General features: G+C 41.6%; 1 protein-coding gene across 2 annotated transcripts in view; it reads left to right on the forward strand.

The window, feature by feature from the left end:
- FBXO28 (F-box protein 28) overlaps positions 1–27352 on the forward strand; it is a 428974-nt gene that overhangs the window by 232816 nt on the left and 168806 nt on the right. For both annotated transcript variants that reach the window (XM_044058740.1, XM_044058730.1), the window contains exon 4: positions 11652–11847. In XM_044058740.1, the coding sequence (XP_043914675.1) occupies positions 11652–11847 (196 nt within the window). The remainder of the gene's footprint in view (positions 1–11651; positions 11848–27352) is intronic.

Below are 27352 nucleotides of genomic sequence, written 5' to 3' on the forward strand. Positions count from 1 at the left end.
ATCTTGCATCCTTCTGATCCCATGTGCAAAGCTGCATATGAGGAAACTTCAATGGTACCTAAAAAACTTATGGTCTCAACACAGCCACAGCTTGGAAACAATTATACCACTCATCCCATGTCTTCAAAAGGAATTTTTGTGGTGGGCTCAAGCATGCCAAAGAAACATAGGTCTCCTTTCTGCACTCAAGCAACTCAAATCATCACAACAGGCGCCTCGGACTACGCCTGGGGAGGCACACATGACAGATCAGTGCATTCAGGGAAAATGGTCCCAAAAAGAGAAGCACCTACACATCAACCAAAAGGAAATGCTAGCAATGCAAAATGCTATTATGGCCTTCAAAGACCTACTGCATCCAGGCCAGCTATTGATAAGGACAGACAACACCACAGTGATGTGGTACATAAACAAACAGGGGGGAACTCATTCATACCCCCTGTGCAGACTAGCCATGACCCTATGGAACACAGCACTGGAATTGCAAATTCAACTTCAGGCACAATTCCTGCCAGGGAAGGAAAATACACTGGCAGACAGCCTAAGCAGAAATATGACAGATCCACACGAATGGAAGTTACATCCTCAAGTTTTCACAAAGATAACTCAGGCATGGGGACAGCCAGACATAGATCTCTTTGCTACCCACAGAAATTACCAATTGAAAAAATTTTGTTCAAGGACCTATCATCCACAGGCCTGGAAAGTGGACGCACTTTCTTTCAATTGGACAACGTTGACAGTCTCTGCCTTTCCGCCTCTTCCTCTGCTGCCCAAAGTTCTATTAAAAGCCAGAGCAGAGGCCGAAAATGATTCTCATTGCTCCAGATTGGCCAAGACAACACTGGTATCCGCTCCTGAAGAGCCTGACACATTCCCCACCATGGATCCTACCTCTAGTGCCTCTTCTGTTGTCCCAGCACAACTTCAAGACTCTTCACAGCCAGCTCAAAACCCTAAATATAGCTGCATGGAGAATCCCTTGATTTCCCAACAGACCCTCCTCTCCAAGGAGGTGCAGGATGTCATCTTGGAGGCCAGAAGACCTTCTACTAGAAAAGCCTACTCCGCCAAATGGAAACGATTTTGTGCCTGGAATCAGGAAAAGGGCCAGAATCCTTGGGTAATAAATTTACCTCAAATTTTACAGTACCTAGCTGAGATGTTAAACAGTGGACTTTCCTTCTCCTCCATCAACATCCACGCTTCAGCCATTTCTGCACAATACAACACAGATCCTCCTTTATTCTCTCATCCTCTCTTAAGACAGTTCCTCAGAGGGGCAAAGAATATAAAACCCCCAAGGAAACCACCAGTCCCTGCTTGGGACCTCAAATTCATATTGGAAAAGCTGACCCTTCCTCCCTTCGAGCCAGCTGCTTCAAAAGAACTACAATACTTGTCATGGAAAACAGCCTTCCTTCTGGCTATCACCTCAGCACGCAGGGTTTCGGAACTACAGGCCCTCATGGCTGTGCAACCTTTCATCATTTTCCATCAGGACAGAGTTTCCTTACGAACCAACCCTACCTTTATGCCAAAGGTAGTATCCAGTGTAGCCTTGAATCAGACTATCCACTTACCTACCTTTTATCCTAACCCACAAAACAAAGGGGAAAGACTACTGCATTCCTTGGACATTCACAGACAACTTCGTTATTACTTGGACAGGACAAAGCCATTCAGGAAATCCGAGCAACTCTTTGTGTCCTATGCTACAGGTGCTCAAGGAAAGGCCATCTCCAAACAGACAATCTCAAAATGGATAGCCCACTGCATACGCTTTTGTTACTCATTTAATGGAAAAGCTGTGCCTTCAAGCATCAGATCCCACTCCACAAGGGCCACAGCTACCTCTGCAGCTTTCCTCAGGGGGGTTCCTACCAAGGACATTTTGGAAGCAGCCACTTGGAGTTCATTGCACACTTTCTCCAAACACTATCACCTTCCACTTTACTCTAAATCTAGAGCGGGATTTGCCACAGCTGTCTTGCAGGGCATCCTTGCTCCTCCTAGTTCCACTTAGTACCTGCCACCCCTACTTAGCTTTGGGATTCTTCCCATCTGTAATGACTGCAGCTGTATGCACGATGAACATAGGACAGTTTTGTATCTACCATAAATGTAGATGTTCGAGTGCTCATACAGCTGCAGTCCAGGTTTCCCCCCCCCTCCATCCCCTCTTAGGACAGGACTTATGACAAACACCTTCTCATACAACCTGTTTGGGGTATTCTTTTATGGTGTATTTGCTTGCAACTACTGTTTTTTTGATTATTCTATATTGCATGATTACATAAGTTTATGTTTTGCCTTCCTTCTGGGGGCACCTGACATCTGGGGCAAGAAAAACTGAAGAAGATGGCGTGGGCTGCCTATTTTATACCCCTGCCGCACTGACGTCAGGGAAGAAGCGACGACAACTGACGCCGGACCTAGACTTTGGAATTCGGCCGACCGAGGACCCGCCTAATGGCAGGATAACCCATCTGTAATGACTGCAGCTGTATGAGCACTCGAACATCTGCATTTATGGTAGGTACAAAACTGTACTTTACCAGTTGCTAATATGCATTGGTAATTCATGATACATTTTCAAATGGGTAGAAGTATTGCCACCTGCAAATGCTACTGTTGGATTATACCCATATTGCTTTGCATATTTGAAATTGTGTGTTTTCACAGTGGGATTTTTTTTTGCTGTAAAGTTGCAAAGGACTGCAAAGAATTGCATTTTGTGGGACATATTTGCAGCCACATATATTGAATTTAAAAACAGATGTAATAATATGTTATACAGAGTATCAAATTCGTTTGATGAGAAGTGAGAGAAAAGTGAGTGATATGTAATGTTTGCAGCTGAAAATGTTAGTACGGTTTGTTTTCATTTATATAAATGTATGAATGCCTGTGTCATAAGTGATAATTCAATAAAGATGTTTCTTGTTAGGAAAAAAAAAAAGATTCCCAATTTCTCATACCAACCCTACCCAACAGCCACATATCACCACATCTACTTTCACCTCCATTCCCTCTCTCTGGAAGAAGCAACATGTAATCCCTCTGCACAAAGGAGGACATTCAGACATTACAAACTTTAGATCTATAACAATATTATCCCCCTCTCCAAAATGTTTGAAAAGTGTATTTAAAAACAATTGCTAAATTATATCTTGCAAGAAAAACTCCTATCCCCCCACACAGCATGGTTTCCGTCCTTTTCACAGTGCTAACAGCGCCCTTCTAACCTATATAGATGCTGTCAGTAAAGCTAAAGATAACGGCAAACCAGTCTTTTCCTTATTTCTAGACTTGTCTAAAGCCTTTGGTACAGTTTGTCATTCTACTTCAGATGTCTTCATCAGAAAAAAACTGCCATTGTGCACATAACTCTTTAAATACAAGTAACAAATCACATGTCAAGTTAACATAGAAGCTGGTTAATTAGTGTCCCCTCTGCAATTTAAAGAGCCCTTTACAGTTTTTTGAAAAACATACACATTGTTAACTTCAATCATAGAAATACAATCAGTTTTTTGTGTAGCCCAATTACTTTTCAAGTAAAAACTTTAAGGCACCTATTATTAGTTTGCAAAACACACTAAGCCTCTAAAAGCCTTAATAATTAAACAGGTTTAACAAACAGACTGTGTAACTGCCAGAGTATGAATACCTGAACATCAGTTCCTACATACTTGGTTTTTAATTTGTTAAAATCATGAAGTCCATCTAATTCAGACGAAAGAGTTCATTGATGTTCATCATGCATACAGCTGCAGTCATAACAGATGGATTCTCCTGCCGTCAGGCGGGTCCTCGGTTGGCCGAATTCCAAAGTCTAGGTCCGGCGTCGGTTGTCAAAACTTCTTCCCTGACGTCAGTGCGACAGGGGTATAAAGGAACCAGCTGACGCCATTTTCTTCAGTCTTTCTTGCCGCACGGTGCCCGAAGCAGAAGCAGTTGGCAAGTGCCGGTCAGCCAGCTCCTGAGATTATGAAAATTTGGAAACCAAAGTCTTCTTGAAAGCTAAGTACCCCGTTGGGGAAACTTTTCTTGCCTCAGACCGATGTCAGACAAAGTTAATAATTGTATTTCTTGTGGGAAGCAAATACCGCATAAAGATTTCCATTCCCTCTGTATACCTTGTTTAGGCCCAAACCACGACGTCTCGGTCTGTCACTTTTGTGCTACATTCAACAAGCGCACCATTAAGCGTCAGGCGGAGTTCGCCCAGCATTATTTTGGGAAAGCATTTAATTATATTATGTCGTCGGATACTCCGACTCCAGTTTTGTCTAAAAAAACACAAAGATAAGGACCGACACACGAGGTCCGCGGCCTCTACCGACACCACGCATAAGCCGACTACTCGTGGTCCGGTTCTCAGCGAGGCACCTACACAGCCCCTGACTACCGACGACACTTCTTTGGTGGTGTCTCCTGTGCCCGAGGTCACAGGCTCCTTGGCCCACACCCTGGCTACAGATACCGAAGCCACTCTTGGTGTTGAAACTCAGAATGTGGACAGGTCCACCTCCACTCAAGGTGTCTTCAGACCTTCCTCTTCTTTCTCCATCAAGGCTTTCACTAAGTCTAAAGCAGCCTTGCACTCTAAGAGACAAGCTACACAGGGCCCATCTACAGGCCCCATGCCTAAGAAACAGATGCTTAAAATGGCTGAGGATTTAATTACTCTTATCAGAGGTTCTCAGCCCCCACCAGACAAAAGGCCCAGAGTGGAGGAAGATTCCCCCTCTTCTGATCAGGGCTCCATTATTTCAGAGCACTCTGATGATCAGGAACATTCTTACTCCCCTTTTGAAGACTCTGATGCGGAGGAGTCCATCCCTTCTGTATCCCCCCCTGAGGATTACTCATTTGGGGAAACTTTGCATACCTTAAGGGAGCACTTCCACTGGGAAGGCCAAGATTATTCAGATTCCAAGAAAAGGCTTAGGGAATTTCTCTTGCTACCTCAACACAGGCCTCTGGCTATACCTCCTGTCTTGGACATCCTAGATGATGTTTACTCGGAGGCCTGCCTTAACCAGGACTCTCTACCTCCAGCTCCAGTTAAGCCTGACAGGTACTACAGGGTTCCTGACTCACACCAATTTCTATACAAAAGCCATGCTGCTGACCCAGAAATCATCTCACAGGGCCCCAAGGGAGTTAAGGCCTCCACTGCTAAAAATCCATTGCCTTCCGAGAGAGACTCCAGATCCTTAGAAAGGTGGGGAAAAAAGGTATATACCTCGGCTACCTTAGCCATGAGGGCCTTAAACTGTCAGTTCCATATGCTAAAATACCAACAGTTTTTGCTATCACAATTGAAAAGTAAAATGTCACAACCTGAACAACCAGACTTGAAGGAGTTGCAAGATTTGATGCATAGTGCAGAACAAGTGGGTAAGCATACCTTACAATGTGGTTTTGATGCTCTAGAGGCCTCATGTAGAGCTGCTGTTACAGGATCAGTCATACGTAGGCATGCCTGGCTCAAGGAACAAGCCTTGCCTGATCATGTTAAAGCTAAATTACTGGACGCCCCTCTTCAAAAGGATGTACTATTTGGTGCTAATGCTGAGAAGGTATTAAGGAAAATGGAGGAAAAGGCTAACTCAATGCAAACTGTGAAAGATTTTCTACAGGTACAACCCCCACGTTTTAGTAGAAATTGGCCTTCCAAAAACTGGTCCTTTCCTGCCACGGACAGACCCCAAAGAGGCAGATACAGGTGCCCAAGGGGCAGAGGACAATCCCAAGGATTGTATAGAGGCAGACAATGGCAAGCTCCTACACAAAGAGGTGGTGAGGATAACTCGCAATCTTTCAGAAAGCAAACCCAATGACTTTCCCCTTTGCATGCCAAGCAAGTCTCAAATGGCAGCCCCCTTAGGAGGAAAGCTGGCATTATTTTCAAAAAATTGGCATATTGTCACAAAGGACAAATGGATCCTGGACATTATAAACAGAGGCTACAAATTCCATTTTCACACCCTTCCAAAAATGAGAGGCATGCCAAACCTGCCACACAATCAAAGGGCAGAGGCACAAAGGCAAATTACAGATCTCATAAACATGAAAGCTATTCAAGAGGTACCTACGCATGAACAAGGTTAAGGTTTTTATTCCAGGCTATTTCTGGTACCAAGGAAGGGAAAAGATTGGAGATCTATTTTGGACCTATCCATCCTAAACACATTTCTACTCGTACCAAAATTCAAGATGCTCACTCTACAGCAACTTCTTCCCATGCTGGGCAAGGAGTCTTGGCTGGTAACATTAGACCTCAAGGAGGCATACCTGCATGTCCCAATCAGACAAAATTGCAGAAGGTACCTCAGATTTCTTGCAGGTTCAACCCATTATCACTTCTCTGCATTGCCCTTTGTCTTATCTACTGCGCCCAGAGTATTCACGAAATGCCTGGCATCAGTAATTGCCTACTGCAGACTTCAAGGGATACAAATATACCCCTATTTGGATGACTGCCTGATCCAAGCGGACAGCAAGTACATTTTTCTGAAACATCTGGCTTATGTAATAATGTTGTTGAACTCTCTGGGATACACAGTCAACAAAAAGAAATCAAGGCTAATACCCTCTCGGAAGATAATTTTCCTGGGTGCCAATTTGGACACAAACACCCAGATGGCCTACCTCACGCCAGAGAAGCAGGGGCAACTAATTCAATACTTCAAAGCACTAGCAAATTGCACCAGGCTGACTGCAAGGAAAATCCTGCAGGCTCTGGGATTCATGGCATCTTGCATCTTACTAATCCCATGTGCAAAGCTGCATATGAGAAAACTACAATGGTACCTGAAAAACATATGGTCTCAACACAGCCACAGTTTGGAAACAATAATATCACTAATTCCATGTCTGCAAAAGGAATTTCTGTGGTGGGCTCAAGCATGTCAAACAAACACAGGTCTCCCATTCAGGAAGCCTCAAGCAAATCAAGACGCCTCGGACTACGCCTGGGGGGCGCACATGACAAATCGGTGCATTCAGGGCAAATGGTCCCAAAAAGAAAAGCACCTTCACATCAATCAAAAGGAAATGCTAGCAGTAATAAATGCTATAATAGCTTTCAAGGACCTTCTACAACCAGGTCAACTATTGATAAGAACGGACAACACCACAGTTATGTGGTACATAAACAAACAGGGAGGAACACATTCTTACCCCCTATGCAGACTGGCCATGTCACTTTGGAACATGGCCATGGACTTACAAATGGAACTACAAGCACAGTACTTGCCAGGCAAGGAAAACACGCTGGCAGACAACCTAAGCAGGAATATGACAGATCCACACGAGTGGAAATTGCATCCAAAAGTTTTTACAGAAATAATCCAAGAATGGGGAAGGCCAGACATAGATCTCTTTGCCTCCCACAAAAATCACCAATTGACAAAATTTTGCTCAAGGATTTTCCATCCAAAGGCCTGGAGAGTGGACACTCTCTCTTTCAGTTGGTCATCAATGACAGTTTATGCCTTCCCCACCCCTTCCTCTGCTGCCCAAAGTCCTATTGAAAACCAGAGCAGACAGACCAAAGATGATTCTCATTGCTCCGGACTGGCCAAGGCAACACTGGTACCCACTCCTGAGGAGCCTGACGCATTCCCCACCATGGACCCTGCCTCTAATGCCTCTTCTTCTGACTCAGCACAGCTTCAAAACTCTTCACAGCCAGCTAAAAACACTCAATCTAGCTGCATGGAAGATTCCTTAGCATCACAACAGGCCCTACTCTCCAAGGAGGTGCAGGATGTCATTTTGGAGGCCAGAAGGCCATCAACTAGAAAAGCTTACTCCACAAAATGGAAACGGTTTTGTGTCTGGAATGAGAAAAAGGGCCAGGATCCTGGAAAACTGAATTTACCTCAAATACTACAATATTTGGCTGAGCTGCTAAGCAGTGGACTTTCATTCTCCTCCATCAAAATCCATGCCTCAGCCATTTCTGCAGAATACAACACTGATCCACCTTTATTCTCTCACCCTCTTTTAAGACAGTTCCTCAGAGAGGCTAAGAATCTAAGACCTCCAAGGAAACAACCAATACCTGCTTGGGATCTTAATTTCATTCTGGAAAAATTGACCTTGCCTCCCTTTGAGCCAGCTGCTTCATCAGATTTGCAATATTTATCCTGGAAAACATCTTTCCTTCTGGCTATCACCTCAGCTCGTAGAGTTTCAGAACTACAGGCTCTCATGGCTGTCCAGCCTTTTATAATCTTCCATCAGGACAGAGTTTCCTTACGAACCAATCCGTCCTTTATGCCTAAAGTGGTATCCAGGGTAGCTTTAAATCAGGCCATACATTTACCTACTTTTTATCTTAATCCTCAAAACAAAGGGGAGAGATTGCTGCATTCCTTGGACATCCACAGACAACTGCGTTATTATTTGGACAGAACAAAGCCTTTCAGGAAATCAGAACAGCTCTTTGTGTCCTATGCTGTAGGAGCTCAAGGAAAGCCAATTTCCAAACAGACAGTCTCAAAATGGATAGCCCACTGCATACGCTTTTGCTATTCCTTTCATGGCAAAACTGTACCTACAGGCATTAGAACTCATTCCACCAGGGCCACAGCCACCACTGCAGCTTTCCTCAGAGGAGTTCCTACCAAGGATATTTTGGAAGCAGCCACTTGGAGTTCTGTGCATACCTTCTCCAAGCACTACAACCTACCATTGTACTCCAAATCCAGAGCAGGCTTTGCCACTGCAGTCTTGCAGGGCATTTTGGCTCCTTCTAGTTCCTCCTAGTGCCTACCACCCCTTTCTTAGCTTTGGGATTCTACCCATCTGTTATGACTGCAGCTGTATGCACGATGAACATAGTACAGTTTTGTACCTACCATAAATGTAGATGTTCGAGTGCTAATACAGCTGCAGTCCAGGTTCCCTCCCTCCTTCCCCTCTTGGAACAGGCCTATAGGCTAACACATCCTCATACAACCTGATTGGGGTATTCATTTATGATGTATTTGCTTGCAACTACTGTATTTTGATTATATTGCACTGCATTATTACACAAATTTATGTATTGCCTTCCTTCTGGGGGCACCTGACATATGGGGCAAGAAAAACTGAAGAAAATGGCATTGGCTGGTTCCTTTATACCCCTGTCGCACTGACGTCAGGGAAGAAGCGACGACAACCGACGCCGGACCTAGACTTTGGAATTAGGCCGACCGTGGACCCACCTGACGGCAGGAGAAACCCATCTGTTATGACTGCAGCTGTATTAGCACTCGAACATCTACATTTATGGTAGGTACAAAACTGTACTTTGTGGAGTAAAAGAATCTTGGTTTCACTTCTGCCTCCTCTTTTTGGATTCTCCACTGTTATGCTGACAAGTTCATGCTGAAGGGGATACAGTCACATACTTGATTCTTTCTGCGTCGCCTCACAGCAAGACGTTGTTCCGTTCGATTCTCAGTTAGAGCGTCTTCTGTGTGGAGGCATGCATGAATGGGCGTGCCTTCGTTGAAGGTTGTACGTCAGGGCTGGTAACTCGGCATGTAAAAATCCACTACCAAACATTAGCGGACCGGAGTTCCGCTGTGGCGACCCCTAACCGGGATAAGCCGAAAGACGCAACAACAACTTGATTCCTTCTGCCTCAGAAACACGTGACAAGAGTAAGAAAGAATCGCATAGTAACAGAGTGGAACACTTGACAAGAGACAGTGTTGGGAGATGGTTTGAACTGTGAAATTACTTAATGGACAGTAAATGTTAACACCTAACTGTTTGATAATATGTTATTCTTTCTTAAGGATTATTTCATTGTATGTATTCTTAGCTTAATTTATAAGCAAGGAGAGTAGGTTCTGCCTTAGGTTACAATATAAATTATTTCACTTTCCTGCTTGTGATTTGTGTGCATTTCATCCTTCATGCCTTCAAGCTATATAACAGTTTGTAAAAACGCTTTAGTAATGCATCATGTGTCTGCCTTGTCTACCAGTATTAGAGTTGTGATTTCTTACAGGAAAGAAGAGAAGATGGAGTCGGGTTATTCCTTCTTGTACTGTTACTGGTACTCATTGTATGTTTGCACTAGTATTAGCAGTACCTGACTGAGGAACCCAAACTAGTATTACTAAAAAATATATATATCTTGTGGCTTCATGTCTGTCATTAGCTTTAGCAAAATTACCAAGATATCCTATTATCATTAACTGTTATAACAAGTACAAGTACGTTCTTAATTAAATGTTATTTACTGTTAAGTCTCATATTAATATTTGTGTTCTAAACTGTTTTACCCAAACTTTTGTGTAAGAATTTATTTGTAAAAATAATTTGCTTGTCAGTAGTCATGCAGTACATTTTGTTAGCTTGTGTTGCTCTGTATCCTGATGATTACTTTGAAGAAGACAAGAATGTCTGTTATAACGTTTTGATGCATTGTTTGCTGCATGCCAGCAGCGACATCAGAATAAAAAAATTAATTAATTAAAAATGAAGAAGGACCCACAATTGTCAGGACTCATCATTATAATAAGATCAGGGATAAGTGGAGACTGAGAGGTACTCCATGGTCTAGAGGGATAAAGCCCTAACTATGTCGTAGGCCATTTGAGTTTGAATAGAGGCTCAGGTACCTGGTGGAGCTAGCAGGGGAGGATGGGAGTGAGTAGCTGCTACCAGCTCGCTCATCCTGGGGGAGGGAGAAACGTCTCTTGCTCCTCACATGGATGACACTTAGAGCACTAGATACATATCCTGTGGAACTCATGGTCAACCTAGCTCTACCATGTAGTGTTGCACTGTGAGTTGAGGGGAATTCAACATGCAAAGGCACAGTTCTCCTCAGGTGGTGCCTATAATGGAGTTTAGAAGTGCTGAAGCATGGGAGGGATACTCCTCTGTTGAAAAGGGTAGGCCACCACACAGGACCAGCAAAGCTTGCCTGCCTCCTACTACTTGACTCTCATTGTAAATGGATGAGCTCATGGGGATTTCTAGGCAGGAAGGAATGGGCCGTAGGTCTTACACTTGGTTGGAAGTCCATGCCTCTTGCAACTGTGGAACAAATCGACTGATTGAATGCAGATAAAGGAGCTATCAGGCTTGGTCCTGCAGGGATGCAAAAAAAAATTGTATTAATGAAGAGGGTATTTCCTACCAAATTAAACAGAGCTAAGGGAGAGAGAGAGAGAGATGAATAAATGTGCGGTGTACATTGACATCAGCCCACAGTTTCTTTAAAAGTGCTGCTGTGCCTAACTAATATGTACACTCCTAGTTATCAGTGTTCAGTTTTAAAGCACTTGATAATGTTGCTGCTCCTAAGTAGTGGTGGAGTAGGAAATGTGTATGTTGTAACTGCTGCATGTATTTTTATGAGAAAGGTATTTGTCAGGTACCACTGGTTATCATAGTTTCTCCACCTTTTTAATGCTAAGTCTTATTTGACTGCGGACATGTTTGCTGAGGGTTGTTGGCAGCTTGTGTGTGAATCAGTTTTAGTGGGATTGAATGGCTGCAGCTCAGTATGGAGTAAGGCTCATAGATGCATCAAACAGTTCTTATTGAAACTATTGGAATTGTTTTTGGCCTGATTTCATTGAAGTAACCTGTTTTGCAAAAATGCCAACTAACTGCCATATTCTTAGGTAATAGATGAGATTTACCGAGTACTGAGGTATGTCAAATCTGCACAATTCCCTCAGCAAGCCCCTGATGTTGTACAAGAACTGCGGGATATATCTTCTATGGCAATGGAGTACTTTGATGAGAAGATTGCACCTTTTCTTAAGAAGAAACTTCCTGGAGCTGAACTATCAAGTCGAATCCTAAGTTCACCCCCAGGTATTTAATCAAAAGTTTATCCTTGTTCACATAGTACATGGTGCATCATAAATACTGCAAAAAGTATTATCATAAGGCCTTATATGCTTTATAAATAGGCCTCACGATTTCTTAAGTGCTACTATATGTATAAGAAACTATGCTTAGTCACTTTACCTTCTGTCTCATGTTTCCAGGCCTAACTGCCTCCTTTCCATGTCACTGAAGCTTTGACATTATTTAAGAAAAAAATTGCTTGCTTTTCTTAAATAATGTCTTTGTATAATGGCTCCGCAGAGTTCTTCCACATTGTTTCCTCTTTCTTCTGAGTTTGTTGATGTTCTGTGCATGCATATAGGGATTGCCTTCCTATGCTTGCACAGTACATCAGTGCTGTTGAAAATAAGAAACAGTGAGGAAGATCTGTCGCCTTTTTTTTTTTTAAACTATAAATATCTGGACAGTTTAGAGGTACAAGAGAGACGGCAAAAATGCAAGGAAATCAAGTACATTTCTTTAGTTTTGCAGAACATACCTGATTTTCCTTGTATTTGCGCTGCTCTGTGTACATACCTCTCAACCCAAGAAATGTCACAAAGCCTTAAATAACGGGGGACAAAGGCCCTAAAATAGGGGCCAATTGTAAATATTGCTTATATAAACTTAGAAAGAAAGCTGCTAGAAAAACAGGATTTATGCTATCATGCATTGACTGAAGGATATGAATTCTGAAACTGAAATGCATGTTATTATTTAGTGACTTCCCTACTCACTGATTTGTCAGAAAACCACTAATTTTATGAGGGGCAGGCCAAAAATATGAGGCAAATTTCTGGACATTCAGTGAAAATTTGGACAGTTGAGACATATACCTCCATAACATATATTAACAGAAGAGAGTCTGGTCACACTTCAGTGACTGGATTTTTTTGTATTTTTAGTATATGCTTTATTTACAATGGGCAGGATAGTTGGACTGGCCAAATCAGTGTGCATGTTTCTGAATAATAATCAGCTATCATTGTATAACGAAAGTTGTACAATAGAAAGATTTTACCTCCCACTGCAGTGCGTTGTATACCAAATTGGAAGCAAGATTTGTTGCATAATAGTAGTACATTTGGTAATAACACTGAGATCATTGTGGGTACCAGACTCTTTAAAAATCAGGGCTTTTCTTTATTAAAACATGTTTCAGAGTCATTTTTATTTATGTAATTCCTCCACACCCCCATCCCACAAATCTTGACTTTTACTGGTAATATTTAAGTATCTCCATTTTCATATAAATTAATGTAAAACACAAGGCTTCTGCATGTTAAAATGTATGCATTCCCATATGCTTTGCTACCATACTTCCACTAGCTCAGACAGCCATGAGACAGTGCAATGCATATGTGCAAATGTATTGTCTCATTCAGTGGTACACAAATCATATCACTAATCTGTTTCCACTGAGGCACATCAGCACACAGAGATGGGGCAGAAATCAAGCACCAGCTATGTCATTATTTAAAAAAAAAACAAGGTAGGCTACTACTTTTTAAAAGTAGTGCCATTGTGTAGTGGCACTGTGACAAAGTTGTGTGTGATTGATATTTACCCACTGCCTACCACTGTGTATTTCCAGAGAATATTGGAACAAAGCTGGTTAGAAACAGTAAATGTACCCTAGTTGTTTCATTTGAGCCATACTTGTATTTATTTTATTTACTTTTACCACTGTGCATGACTTTTTTATGTCATCTGTCAGTCTGTCTGGTTCATTCATTTCTTACAGAATGTAGTCAGGAGAAGCACGCTAGAGGCCCTATTCTGAAGGACTTGGTGTCAGTCTAAGAGACATAACTTTGATGTAAGCCTGCTTTATAAATAGGCCTTATGCAGGAGTAAGTCACTCTGAGAGCAAGTTATTTGAATTCTGACCCCTAGGATTACAGCAGTTATTTTACTTATACTTTGTTGACTGCCTGGGGTAGTTTACAAAGAATTGAGACGCTAAGGTTTAAAGTGACACTGGATTCTTTGTTTAATGCTGCTGTTATTTATATATATATATATATATATATATATATATATATATATATATACACACACACACACACACATATATAAACACACACACACATTCATTTTCTCACTCTCTCTCTCTGTTTTCCATATTCTTTTTATCTTTTCTTAATGTAGCAAGTAACATTAATGCTTTAGACTGTCACAGGGCAGTGCAATCCAAGTGCCTGCTTCATCCTGTAATGATGTTTTTTTGTCTCTAGTTTGTTTCATGAAGTAAAGCTACCCTTGTGTATTTTTATGTACAACATAAAAAGTCTGGTATTGCCTCCCTGGCTCCCTACTTGACTTTATGATTTAAGGGGACTACATCATATTTATTGTCAGTAGCATGAGGACTTTTTTTTTTATAACAAAGATGCTGTTTCACTCTTTGGAAGCAGAACACAAACTGCAGTGCTCAAATACATTTATGTGGGGCTTCCCTTGTGATCACTGCATTGGCTTGTCTTCATGTGTAGACATAACACTTTTGATAGATGTTGTTGTTTGTCTTTCGGCTTTTCCCGGTAATGGGTCGCCACAGCGGAACTCTGGTCCGCTTGATAGATATTGTGTAAATTAAAATGCTTTTCCCCAATATACTGTGTGTACAGTGAAAGGAAATGTGCAAGGCCAAACACCAGTTTTCAAAATAATATGCTTGCTTTGCAAAAACAGTTATGTTCAGCTTGAATATTAATAACATATAGCTGTGGGCATTAGTGTAAATGCATCCTGTTGTAGAAAAAAAGGAAGTTGACTTTCTTAGCTTTCAGATTTAGAAATAAATAAATAAATAAAATGCAGACAGGTCAAGTGAAACAAAGATGACGTGGAGAGACTTTTGTGAAGTCTTCAAATACAGCGAGGACCAAAAAAGGGCATAAAAATAACCATGGACTTTTTCATGACACAGACAAAAACCAAAAAAATAAGTCACAAGGGCATTAAAAATAACATTGGTTGAAAAGAGTATATAAACTGGACAGTATGTTTCACTTAGTAGTGTCATCTTAGACTAAGTGTGCCTTAGTCTATTCATCTGTCTAGCTGTGTTATAATAGAATTGAAATAGCTCTGAAAAAATTAACTGTTTGGCAAAAATTTGTTCTGAGACAAATACAGAATAACAGATACAGTAGTACGAAGTTTGTCTAGTCTACTTTTGTACATTTCTTCAGATACATTTCTTCAACTTTGATTCAGCAGGGCAGTGTGCATATGAGTAGAGAATTTAAATGGTATACCACAGGAGATAGCAGACCAGAGTTCCGCTGTGGCGACCCCTAACCGGGAAAAGCCGAAAGACAACAACCACAGGAGATAAGACCCAATATTGACACTTGGCGATGTCTGTGTTTATGTTGTTCTCAATCACTTGCTGAGTGTTAGTGAGCATATATTGCTGCAGGAGTACTGCTGCCATAGCTGTGGTTTCCACCTGTCCAAATGCCCATGGGACAGCTGCAGTTGTTGGTCTTAACATTCCACCTGTGATACCAAGACTCAGTATGATGTTAAATATCCTGATGTCTACACTGGCCAAAAATTAACACATTTTCTAAATGTTTGTGCTGCTGAGCCAGAACAGCATATCTTTATATTTCCATGTGTGGGAGGAGAGGGATACTAAGTAGATGAGACTACAGCCCATCAGCCAGTCAAGTTCCATATATTTCACACAGCTAAGCCTTTTTTACCTTCTTGGTCCACTAGGAGTGCCATCCAACAAAGCTACTGCTTTGGTTCTGTGGCATGGTCATCATCCAGGCAGACATCAGGGGTTTGTTTGTTTGCTTTTTCCTAATGCCTTTTTTCCTCCCCACACATATTTGGTACCACCCAGAGGTAAGCATGCAGTTGTTATTTATAAAGAACTAACAGTCCACGAGTGACATAAGACCTAAAGTATCCCTAGCCCTTGTTCAGTCTTTGACAGAAAATGTAAAAAATGCATGTTGTAGGACACTCACAGCAGCCCTCGAAGCCTGGGACAGGAGAGATGAGCAGGAAAAGCCTTCTAATTCTTCTCCTTTCCCAGCTAGCTTACAGAGCACGGGTGACTAATTCATCCCGGGTCATCTGGTTTGTATTCCAGGCTTCATGTCTATATGCCATGAAACCGGCTACACAACAGGGACTTGGTTGAGCCATTCTGTATCTGCTGTTATTGGGAATGGATTCTCATGAACACATCTATCCATACCTTGCACCAGAATTTCTATTTCTGCTACTTCTCCCAATTTCAAGAGCATAGTCCTGATTTTGGACCTTTCCAGCCTGACTCCTGTCCAGAGTCATAGCAGGTTTCTGTGTGTCCAAGTTCCAGTAGTGACCAAGAATTAGTTTTTCCAAATGTTCTTGCTGCTGGGTCAGTCACCAGTACCATTTTTATTTTTTCCTTTATTACCAGTCTTTTGGAGTTCCCACACCCTTTTCTTAGCAGGCTTTCAATGGCTGCAGAATTCTTTCAAATTCTAATGTGACAGGCTGAGAAGTGTGCCGAGCAGAAAACAATAAATCCACAAGCCATCTTTTTATCAACTCTGCAGGTTGAACAGAACAAAAGTATACAATATGAAACGGCATGTCCTTCTATTGCATACATCCTTTTCCTTCTTGTGTATGAATGAACTGTATGTATTTGGGTTATATTTTTTCATGTCTGGAGCTTTTCTTCACAGGCTGCCACTGAAATGGCATTGTGACAAACCCAGTCAGATTTTCCTGATAATCAAAGGCACAATAAAATAAAAAGGTAAACTCATAAGAAGGAACACGTTGGCAGTTTTTGCAAGAGTGATTTCCAAAGCTTTGAGTCTTTTCGTTTGTTTTGTTTTTTTAACATCTTAGCTGTGATTTTTTTTTGTCAATATTTTGAATTGTTGCAAAATACAGTAACTTGTGGAGGAGTGCATGTATACTCAACCTATTTAGTGCCTTTGTAGCAAAAAGTCTTAGTTCTGCTGCTGTGAAGTTATCACTGGGGATTATGAAACCATGTGTTAATGTTTATCATCGTTAGCTAAACTAGACCCCTCCCATCTCCTCGACTTGTCATTTTTTTTCTCTTCAGGAGAATAGAAGCCTACAGCCCCTTTGCACATGCCTACTACATCCCAAGGGGTGATGCGGAATATGCAAACACAAGAGATGTATCTCCTCCTTCCGTGACAAGTGTCCCCTCAATGCCATTGCCTTGAAAGCAAGCATCTCCAGTAGTCTCTGGCCTCCAGCAAGGATTTTAATTAAGGAGTCTGCACCCCATTTCCCAAGAAAGGCCAAGAAGGCTGTACCTTTTCTCTCCTGTCTCTCCCCATCTAGCTCCTGCAGAACTTGAGCAACTAATTGAACTCTGGTCAGTTGGATCATAATCAAGGCTTTATCTGATTACACCAAAGAGCTGCCCTACTCTGTAAGCTTCTTTTAATAAGAAGACTCTCTTGTGAACGTTGCAAAGTGCAGTCTTAGCAGCATACAAAGCCTCTGGTTTTAGGACAACAGGCACCTCTTCTGAAACTTGATGCAGGTTGAGTCACATGCAGCTAAGTAGCTAGTCCAAAGATCCTAAAAAGGGATAGATAAAAAATAAGCTCCATAAACCACTGCAGGCAGAAAGTATGAAGTCTTTGTGACCTTGTCAACCCTTCAAGATCCTGACTGGGATTAATTCCAGAGAGCACAAATTTGTCAGCATTTGGCCCTGATGTCTCGTACATCTGCCACTTTGCAGGATGACAGTTTGGTACTGGAATCCAAGTCTCTCCAGGCCTCTCAAGAAGTTAGCCCTACATTATAGTCAAATGTTGTTTCCCCAAGTGCCCTCGGTGGGCCAGTGAGTTCCTCATGCAGTGAAAAGCTACTCTTCCTCCATTTTTTTAAGGGGGTTGCAGACTGTGAGGAAGAAGCCACCTTTTCCTTTTTGTACTAAAAGGCTAAACAAGTTAAGTCTCCCAGACAATGCTAGACAGGCCTAATGCCTACACCTGCCTCAGTCATCTAAGTATTTTAACTAAAGTGTTTCACTAAAATTGATGTGTAGCATGGTAGGAAAAAAAATATCCCCAACTGATGCCTGGTGAACTTTCTATTTCTGAAACCGACCCTTCATTGAATGTAAGGAGTTAAACTAGTCCTTGCGTTCTCCTCCAAGTCAAGACATGGATGTAAAAGTGGATTTGTCCTTTGCTACCCAGATTCACTTGCCATTCGGCTATGATACTAATGAAGACTTGTTATCCTTGGTTTCTGCCTTCTCCTTCTCCTGAAGAACATAGCCTTCAAGGAGACACTGAACATATTTTGGGAATAATTCAGATAGGGGCGTAAATGCTTTCTGATTGTTGGCATGTATTTAGTACATAGATCACAAATCTGTAGATTAACATCATTTGCAGTTTCAGATGTGCTTCGTGCAAGGACTTTTTGAATGTCTTTGCCAGGGATAGCGATCTACTTCCCATCTGAACTTCTTTGTGATACAGATAATCATGGAATGTTTCACATCTTTGCACCATTACCTTCTCTTTATTTCTTATGTAAATAATGTTGACACATAGGCAACTGTTTTTTCTCTCTTATGATCACTTCTATACTGTTTTGACTGGTGTTTTCTTGCAACACAGCTGGTTCTTCACATCATAGTATTTTAGCATCAGTACAAAGTAAGTGGTAAAAATTTACATTTACATGATTGTGCAAGTGCATTTTTCCATTGTTTAAGCTTTTTTTGGTTTTATTTACTCATCCATCTATAGTTCATCACTTAAGCATTTTAAAACTCCTTTCTGTTCATAGCTCCATTCCTATTCTACATCTTGCACTAAGAGCCTTCTTAGAAGCTTAGACACACACACACACACACACACACACACACACACACACACACACACGGTACAAATGTTTTAAAGTACTGCAGTGTTCCTAGAAACCCATGTTATGCCTTACAATGATTGCTTTGGCATTTGTACAACTGCTATTTTCTCAATCAAGTTTTCAGTCCTCAGAGCAGAGTATGATTTATGTTTTTCACACTTGTCCCTACAATTTTTTTGTATAGGCACTCTTACATAAATTGAATTGATGGCGTTTTAAATCTGTCCAGTTTTATCAGTCTCTTGTAATGCTGTTCTTGTGTGACTTTACATTTGTTAATCATCAGTTATGTTTATAACACTATCCAAGCCTTTACTTAGTTCTGCAGTTCTTTTGAATATTTATTGTGATGATAAAAAGCCAACAGTCTGATTTTTTGCTGTTTGAGTGCTTCTAGTACATTTTCAGTTTCGTGTCTTCACTTATGTCACACACACAGTTGATTTTCATGATGTCCTTCATGGATGCATCTGCAGTCATAACAAATGGGTTGTCCTGTCGTCAGGCAGCCCTCGTCGGCCGGCCGGATTCCAAAGTCCGGTCGCTGATCGCGATCACTTCACCACCACCACATCTCTCTCTGCTGGTCTTATAAAGGCATCAGCATTTTCCGGCGCCATTCTCAGTCTCTTCTTCGCCCGCTGCATGCGAAGCTCGAGCTGTTCCGCGGCCGGGTCGGGTCAGATCCAGAGATTACTACCACCTATACTGCCTCAAAAGCTAGAAAGCTACACTTCACTCTTTCTCTTCTTCGGCAGCCCGAGAAAAATCAAAAAACTAATTGTTTAACTAACAAATACCTGGGAAAAATTTCATAAAGATTTCCACTCTACTGTCTGCTGCCCACCCACCTAAGGGCAACCTGTTAGGCCTGCTTTCTTCCAACGGCGAGCGGCTTGGTCCGGATGGGTTGGCCGGGGACTGTTTTTTTTTTTTGCGCTTTTTGCCCGCGGCATTTCCGACTACCCAAACCCAAAAAAAAAGAAAAAGAACCGACACTTTCTGTCCGCGTCGGTTTCGGGTCCGCACTTGATGAGTTAAGCAAGAGTGCCCGGTGTCTCTGTTAAAACGAAAACCGACTAACCGGTCAATCCAATCAGCCGAATCCATGACTACTACCTGAGTTCCTGAATACCCTGTGAAAATCTACCTCAGAAATTTTGCCTCACAACTGTGGTATCATGATTTCAGACACCATCCCTTTGATGATGTCTCTACCCTGCGTGGTGCTGCTAGGCGCCATGTCTAGCTAGGCCTAAGGCCTTTGCCAGTAACTAAAGCAGCCAAATCCTGTAAATCACCCTCCTGTTCTTCCTCACATAACTGCCCAGTTCAAGTAAGTCTGGCAGAAGATTTTCTTAATTAAGATATCAGATCCTCTATCATCAGATCCCCTCACAGGGCCTCAGCCCCCAGACAGCCCAGAAAGAGCCCCAGAGCAGAGCCCCTCATATGATGTCCTCTGACCATTACAGACCAGACAGCCAGACATTTTGACCCAGCCAGAGAATCCTTTTCAGAGGCTAAGAATCCACCGAGCCTCCCTCATCCCAGCCAAATCCTCTCTCCACCAGAGGAACCTGAGAGAGAACAAGATGAGAGAACCAATGGAGGGGACAAGATTTCTGTTAGATTCAAGAAAGTTCTATTCTTTTTTCCACTTAGGAGGCACTTAGGCTTACCACAACATAGGCCCTTAGCTATACCTTGTGGATGATGCATTTAATGATGTCATGATTCTTACCCCGCACTGCACCTGATTCTTTACCAGATCCAGGTGCCATTTACCAGACCCAGGACACTCCATGCAACAGACCTCATCCCCGATACTAGGCCCCACCACTCCAGCCTCCAAGGCTCCCAGTAGGCTCAAGCAGCACTAGCCTCCTTCACAAAAATCCAGGTCCTTTCTGAAAGGGAATCCTTTCCTTTAGAGGTTTAAACTGTCACACCTCTGCTACTCTCTCAGCTAGAGTTTGATTTGATCAGTTTCATATGATCCAATACCAAGAAAAATGATGAGTTAATAAAAACTGTCCTAGAAATAATGAATATAAGAAATAGATAATAGAACCATTGAATAATGACAACCATTTAGTATGTGGCTATGATGCAATTGAGGTTTATTTAGATCAGCCATGACTGGCTCATTTAGATAGAAGGCATGCATGGTTGTGATAAGAAGGCTAGCCGATCATGTTTAAAGCAAAGCTTCTAGATGCTCCTTGGATAAGCCCAGTCTATTTTGGTAGGAATGAAGAGCAAAAATTTGAAAAACCTGGAAGAAAACAAACAGTTAAAGATTTCTTACAGGTTCAGCCCCACAAACAGAACCCAAGGTTTATTCTGTCAGCCCCAACCCTGCTTAGTTTAACTGAGACTCCAGGCCCAAAATAATTGGGAAGGAAGATCCACAGGATCAGGAAGGGAAGGAATGAGGCAGGAGTGGCATCAAGGACTCCACAGGAGGTGCCTACACCTGACTCCAGGAGGCACCACTGAGACTGAGGACAAGAACTTCAACCAGACAATCACAGTGACGGGGCTCTACAGCAGCACCTTAGAGCACAAAGCAGCAAATTATTTTGGAATTTTAAAAAGATTTTGAAAATTGGCACTAAAAAACAAAAGACTATATCACAAAGCAAAGGCTGACCCTCAAAACACTAGACACCTACACCTTACCAACAAGGACCTACCCAACCTAAAAAATAGGAAAGCCAAGAACTCAAGCAGATAGCTGCCGAAAGAGAAAAGATGAAAGAACAGGAAAGTACTCAATATCAAGACAGGGCAACCAGAGAACCAAGCTCCGAACTCTTCCAGAAACCAAGAGACCCCATCTCGCCTTAGACCACCTATTCAGCCTTTGTCGTCTTAAACACAGCATCATTTGGCAAATTCAAATGCTAAAATGCAGCAACTTCTGCCCATGCTGGGCTGGCTGGTGGCTATTAACTCCTGATACCATACGATCATACAAAGGTCAATCAATACCTCAAATTGTGATACCTGCAGAAGATTTGCAGCATTTCAGCAGATTCATTGTTTTATCTATTGCCATTTTGGCTTATCAACTGCGTATCTTTATTCATCAAATGCCTGGCAACTGTAATAATTCTCAATTCACCATACAAATTTATCCAAACCTTCCGCTACTGGATGACAAGCAACACAAGCAAGCGGATAACAAAGGGTCAAAGCAAAACACAAGAGCAAAGGACAACAGATTTAAGTACAATCATTTTGATACATTTACAAAAAGTCTGATACAATACCAATTCAGACAAGACAAGGTAAACAAAATTGAGTGGTAACACAAGAAAAAAAAAAAAGCACACCAAACAGAAAAAAAAAAAAACTCCCCTGGCACAAACATGGCATTAACAAAAGCTTGCAAGTTGGCAGCTGCAAAGAGTTCTGCGGGCCAGGCTGTTCCACATCATGCATATGCTTGGTCCCACACATGAGACTGCTAGAAGAAAAGCTGGAAGAATATATGAAGAAGCTACAGTCAAGAAACAGAAACAGCTTAGAAGCAGCAAACCACTAAAACCAAAAGTTCCTACAGGCTACTGGCATGCCTAAAACAAACCCAGGCTTACCTTCTCAAACTTTCTGGAAACTTCCCGAACACAAACAACCACCATCAGAGCGGTGGCATGGGCGGACAAAGTGACACAATGCTGACAAAAGATATAGACCAGCTGTGGACTGCAGACCAGCTAAAGACAAATAAAACCAAAATGTAAAAAGTAAAAATCAAAAATTCAGACCATTCCTCAAAGAAGGCCATTAAAAACAAAGGACATTCCGAATAACAGGACAGTCAACACATCACAAACAGGGAGGCACCTATTCACATTCCAATGACTTGCAGAATGACTTTGGACCTGGAATTCAGCTCTCAGCTCCAACATCAGTTACAGGCAATATTTGTGCTGGGAAACAGTTTACCTAGCATGTTGAGTAACACCACCTCTTTACTCATAGCAAGAAGATGGATGCTACACCAGGAAAGCCATCATTCAAAAGATGCACAAAGAAATGGGGAATGCCACAAATGAATCTATCAATCACCAGCTCAATCAGCTCAAAACAAGGACCATCCCATTCCACCACTTGCATGGAAGACATTCTCTCTATTCCATGGAAGGAAGGCACAGCATGTGCATATGCATTTTCCCCTGGATGCACTATGCACAAGGTGATAATCGGAGGAACGAGGCCCGATCCTGATGATAGCCTGAATCACAGAATAAGACAAACCAACCTGCCACCGCAGAGCTGCATAAAGAGAGGGGTACCTCAATACCCCTGATGCCTTTGATGTTAACTCAGAACAACTACAACATCATGCATCCAAACCTAAAAACCTTGTAACTTTGTGACGGAAAACACCTACATAGCGGCAACCAACCCAGACCTTTCCCCTAAAGCAGTAAAAATTATCCCCCTCCTCCATGAAGACTTCAAAACAGGAACTAAGCTATGCAATGAATGAAAAAGGTATTTCATTTGGAGAAGAGAAAGAGGAAAAGAACATAAGAGACAAGAAAATTTAAAAGTATGTGTTGAAGCTTTTTTTGGCAGGAGCTCTTGTACATACAGGCAGAAGATCTTCCTCCATCCTATATACATGCATGCCTCAGCCAGCAGAATACAGTCTTTTATCCACCTGTCTTTCGGCGATCCCTCTGAGGTCAGGCAGTCTCAGGGGATCAAGAATGTCAAAGGCCTGCATGAAACCACAACTACTTGCTAGGAACTTTGACACTCCCTCGTTTGAAAAGTTGACAACGCTTGATCTGCAACCAGCAGCAACAGCACAACAACTGTACTGGCAACCTGCTCAGCCACTCCCAACACCGGCAATTACCTCAGCAAGGAGGGTTTCGAATCTTCCATCAAGATAGGGCATCAATGAGAACTAATCCATCATTTATCCCTATCCCTACATCAGAAGAAATCCCACAAACCTCTAAGGTGGTATCCAGAGTGTCTTTAAACCAGGCAATCCACCTTACCTACCTTCTTTCCCAATCCACAAAAAGGAACAGGCAGGCTGCTGCTGGATACCTTAAGTAGACATAGACAGTTTCTACTACCTGGCCTAACAGAAAACTAAAGAAAAAAGCTGCAATAGCCTAACAGACATGAAGGAATGGAAAAAGGAAAAGCAATTTCCAAAATTACTCTACCATGGAAATATGGAAATTGCAACATAAGACCTTACTCTACCCAACCAATTCCACAGAACATAAGACCTCATTCTACAGAGTGTAAATAGGACATTATTAGCGAAGAGGCTACTTGAGGAGTGGCAACCAAGGACGAAATTATTAGGACATTTGGACATCTCTAGATCCCATTAAGGGCCATGCCAATTACCCTCTACCCCGTTTCTTTTCAGCAACACACACATTCTTTTGTGCACGCTTATTTTTGCTTTTGCATATCGTAGAAAATGTCAGTTTTTCACAGATTCGGCAAGATTTATTAAAAGCAGGGCAAGGCTTCCTGTCATTTGTATAGCCACACCTCCTCCATGATGCTTGAATTTCTCCAGTGTTCATACAAAAATGCATTACAACATTTCTGTTTTGTTTGTATCCTTTAGAGTTGTAGCATGCATAAACTTAGTTTAATTTTTGCCTAATTGTTTGATTCATATTTCTCCTATTTTAGTACATAACTATGTTCTAGTAATTTTACTTGCTATGCACACATCAGTGGCTTTTGATCGTTATTTTTTTTCTTAATAACCTGCTTATCATTTCCTCATGTGATGTACCACAGACTACTGTGTTTCTTATTATTAAACAGCCATTATGTCCAGAAATTGAAAAACATTTTATCTTATCTTACTACAGCTTACTATTTAGATGTTTCTTTGGAACCCTAAGTAGTTGTCCCCAGTCTTTATTTTGTTCTATGACCAAATTCCTTGATAGGAAAGCTGTAGTCATGGCATCTTTTTTTCACTGGGCTTTGTATTTCCCATAATGCAGGTTAAGTCTTGAGAAGTCTTGTTTATCCTATTGGTCTCTCCTATTCAAGGTCTTTGCATTTACGTAGAGTAAGATGCATAGAATTTACTGTTGATGTTGAACGTCTTTGGACAGAATGTGTAATTTTCTAATGACACTATCTGGTTTGTGTGTTTTTTTCTGTTTTAAAGACAGTGCATTAATTTTTCTTCTGCAATGTAGTGCTTAAATTAAATTAAAAGGGGAATAAGATAGCTCCTGAAATGTCTTGTTTCTATCAAGCATTACAGGTTTCTTTACTCTGACTGCATATCACCAAAGCCTCAGCAATTACATGGACCCAGGGGTGATAAGAATGCAACACTAAATTAAAGTACATAATAAAAAGCTTGCAGATTCCTGGAGACACAATAGGTTTATGAAACTAGTGTGTGAAGTAAAAAAGAGCTGCAGAAACCATGCTACATATTATGTTGTTTTCCCAGAAATGGGATAGACAGGAATATGTAAAGGCCATAGAGAGAGGTTACTAAAGAAAGTGTTGTGAGGTTTCATTTATACCCAGTGTGGTGTGGTGTGCAGTGAGACGCATGACTAAGGACATAAATGCCACAGAACGGAAGAAACTGACAAATCATATTTTCTTTTTAATATGAGGTATCGGGATCATCCTATAGAAAGAAATTACACTGTGGGGAAAGGAAATTTCTTTAGGCTGTAGTTGTCCAGTAATAAAATAGGATATTCATAAAACTCAGTTTTTAATTTTATTGTTCAGCTTAGTTACATAATGCATTTATGATTTATGTAGGATTTTGTGCCTATTCAAAAAACAAAAAAACAAATGGCAAGTTAAATGGCATTTTTTCTGGGCCCGCAGTATTTCCATAACTTCTATCTTACTGCTGCCACTTTATCCTTTTCTTCTTTGAGAAAAATAAAATACCTTTAATATCTTTAGAGTTTCTTTCCCTAGAGATATACAGGAATATAGCACAATGTGTCTTTTCAAGCTTCTCTGCTTGTCCATTTGCCATAAAGAATAACTTACATTTCTGGATCCACAGTGTCCAGTTTTCTGCTGAATTGTGTAGTGAAAGAATTCCAGCAGAAGCATTAAGTTGTTTTTCTTTGCTTAAAGACACAAAGTCTCAAAAGCAATTGCATTTCTTCTCTTCTACAGATGTAGTTCCTTTGTTCTGAGACTATGTGGTGTATAAATGTCAAGAAGTTAAGACGGCTGTATTGGAAATGTGGTCTACCTTCATTAGGCCTATATTCTGAGTGAGCTGTGTGTGAGAGAGGTATACCACATGACTTGCAACATTCTATATCTACCTCCTTAGCATATAAAGGTCTGTACCCCCAGTAACGTAACATCATCCACAGAAAAGTTGGTGAACCATATTTCTCAACCTGGAAACATCAAAAATCTGGACAAAGGCCCATGAAAAGTAGGTAATAACTGGTCAAAAATCTGGACGCTGATTAACATAAAATGTAAATGCTGAAGTATTTAACCCTGCATACTCCGATGGAATTGTGGGATACCAACATTCAAATTTAAATTGAAAAACATACGTAATATTAAACAAAAAATATAACCAGAGCAATAATGCTTTATTTATATTAACATGAACTTACATCAAACTAAAATGCAAATGTTATGTTGTCCTATCTCAAAATTCACAAAAATGTCTATCACAGACGGTCATGTCATATGTGTATATTGCCTTGGAGCTATTCATTTACAAGAGGATTGTACATTCTGTCATTCCTTCAGTGCCAGGGTTTTACAAGAAAGGAGAAACAAATTGGTCCTTAAGGGGCTTTTAAAACCAACTTTTGAAGAAGCTATCCACAGTTGTTCTTCCTCTTCTTCTCCTTCAAAAAAGGACAAACCTCAAAAGAGACAATCACCTGCTGCATCGGCTTATTCGGAGCCTCCATTCAAATTACCTAAAATTTCTAAGGTGACTTCCTCCATGGTTCCACAGTCCTCGGAGCTGTCGGAGGTCATCTTGATTGACAAGCCTGGTTCTTCGGCTCCAAAGTTTTCGAGCCGCAAGATGCCTCTTTTCGGAGCCAGTCTATGGAGATTTCATCAGTTTCCCCTACATTGAGATCTCCCATGTTGCACCGGTTTCGTTCTTCGCCCCTATCCTCCAGGTCCACCAGGAGCTTATCTGACGATGACATGGAACAGGTGGTGCACAGATTCCTGAAATCGCCGGCGCTAACCAAATTATTTTTGGCTCCAACCCATTCGGTCCCGGAGCCTACTATACCAAGTTGTACCCACTGTTGTTCCTCCTCCGAGCCAAGCTGGACCTTCGGAGCCAGAGTGCTTGGTACTACTTACTGTGGATCCGTCGATTCTGAGACCCCCTTCGGTGATCACAGAGCTGAATTCTGCTCCGACACTCACAGCGCCGTCCGGAGAGTCTTGGAGCCAGGGTTCCCCAGTCGGTCCCGGGGGGGATTCTCGGCCTCGCTCTTCTTCGGTGCCAAGCCTCCAGATGAGTCAGTCACTTCAGACACTGACCTAGAGGAGTCAGAAGGGTCCTCGCGGTCGTCCTCTGATGATATCTCATTCGCAGATATTCTAG

The sequence above is a fragment of the Protopterus annectens genome, chromosome 1.part2 (assembly GCF_019279795.1).
Source record: "Protopterus annectens isolate FY-2018-M chromosome 1.part2, PAN1.0, whole genome shotgun sequence".
Lineage (NCBI taxonomy): Eukaryota > Metazoa > Chordata > Ceratodontiformes > Protopteridae > Protopterus > Protopterus annectens.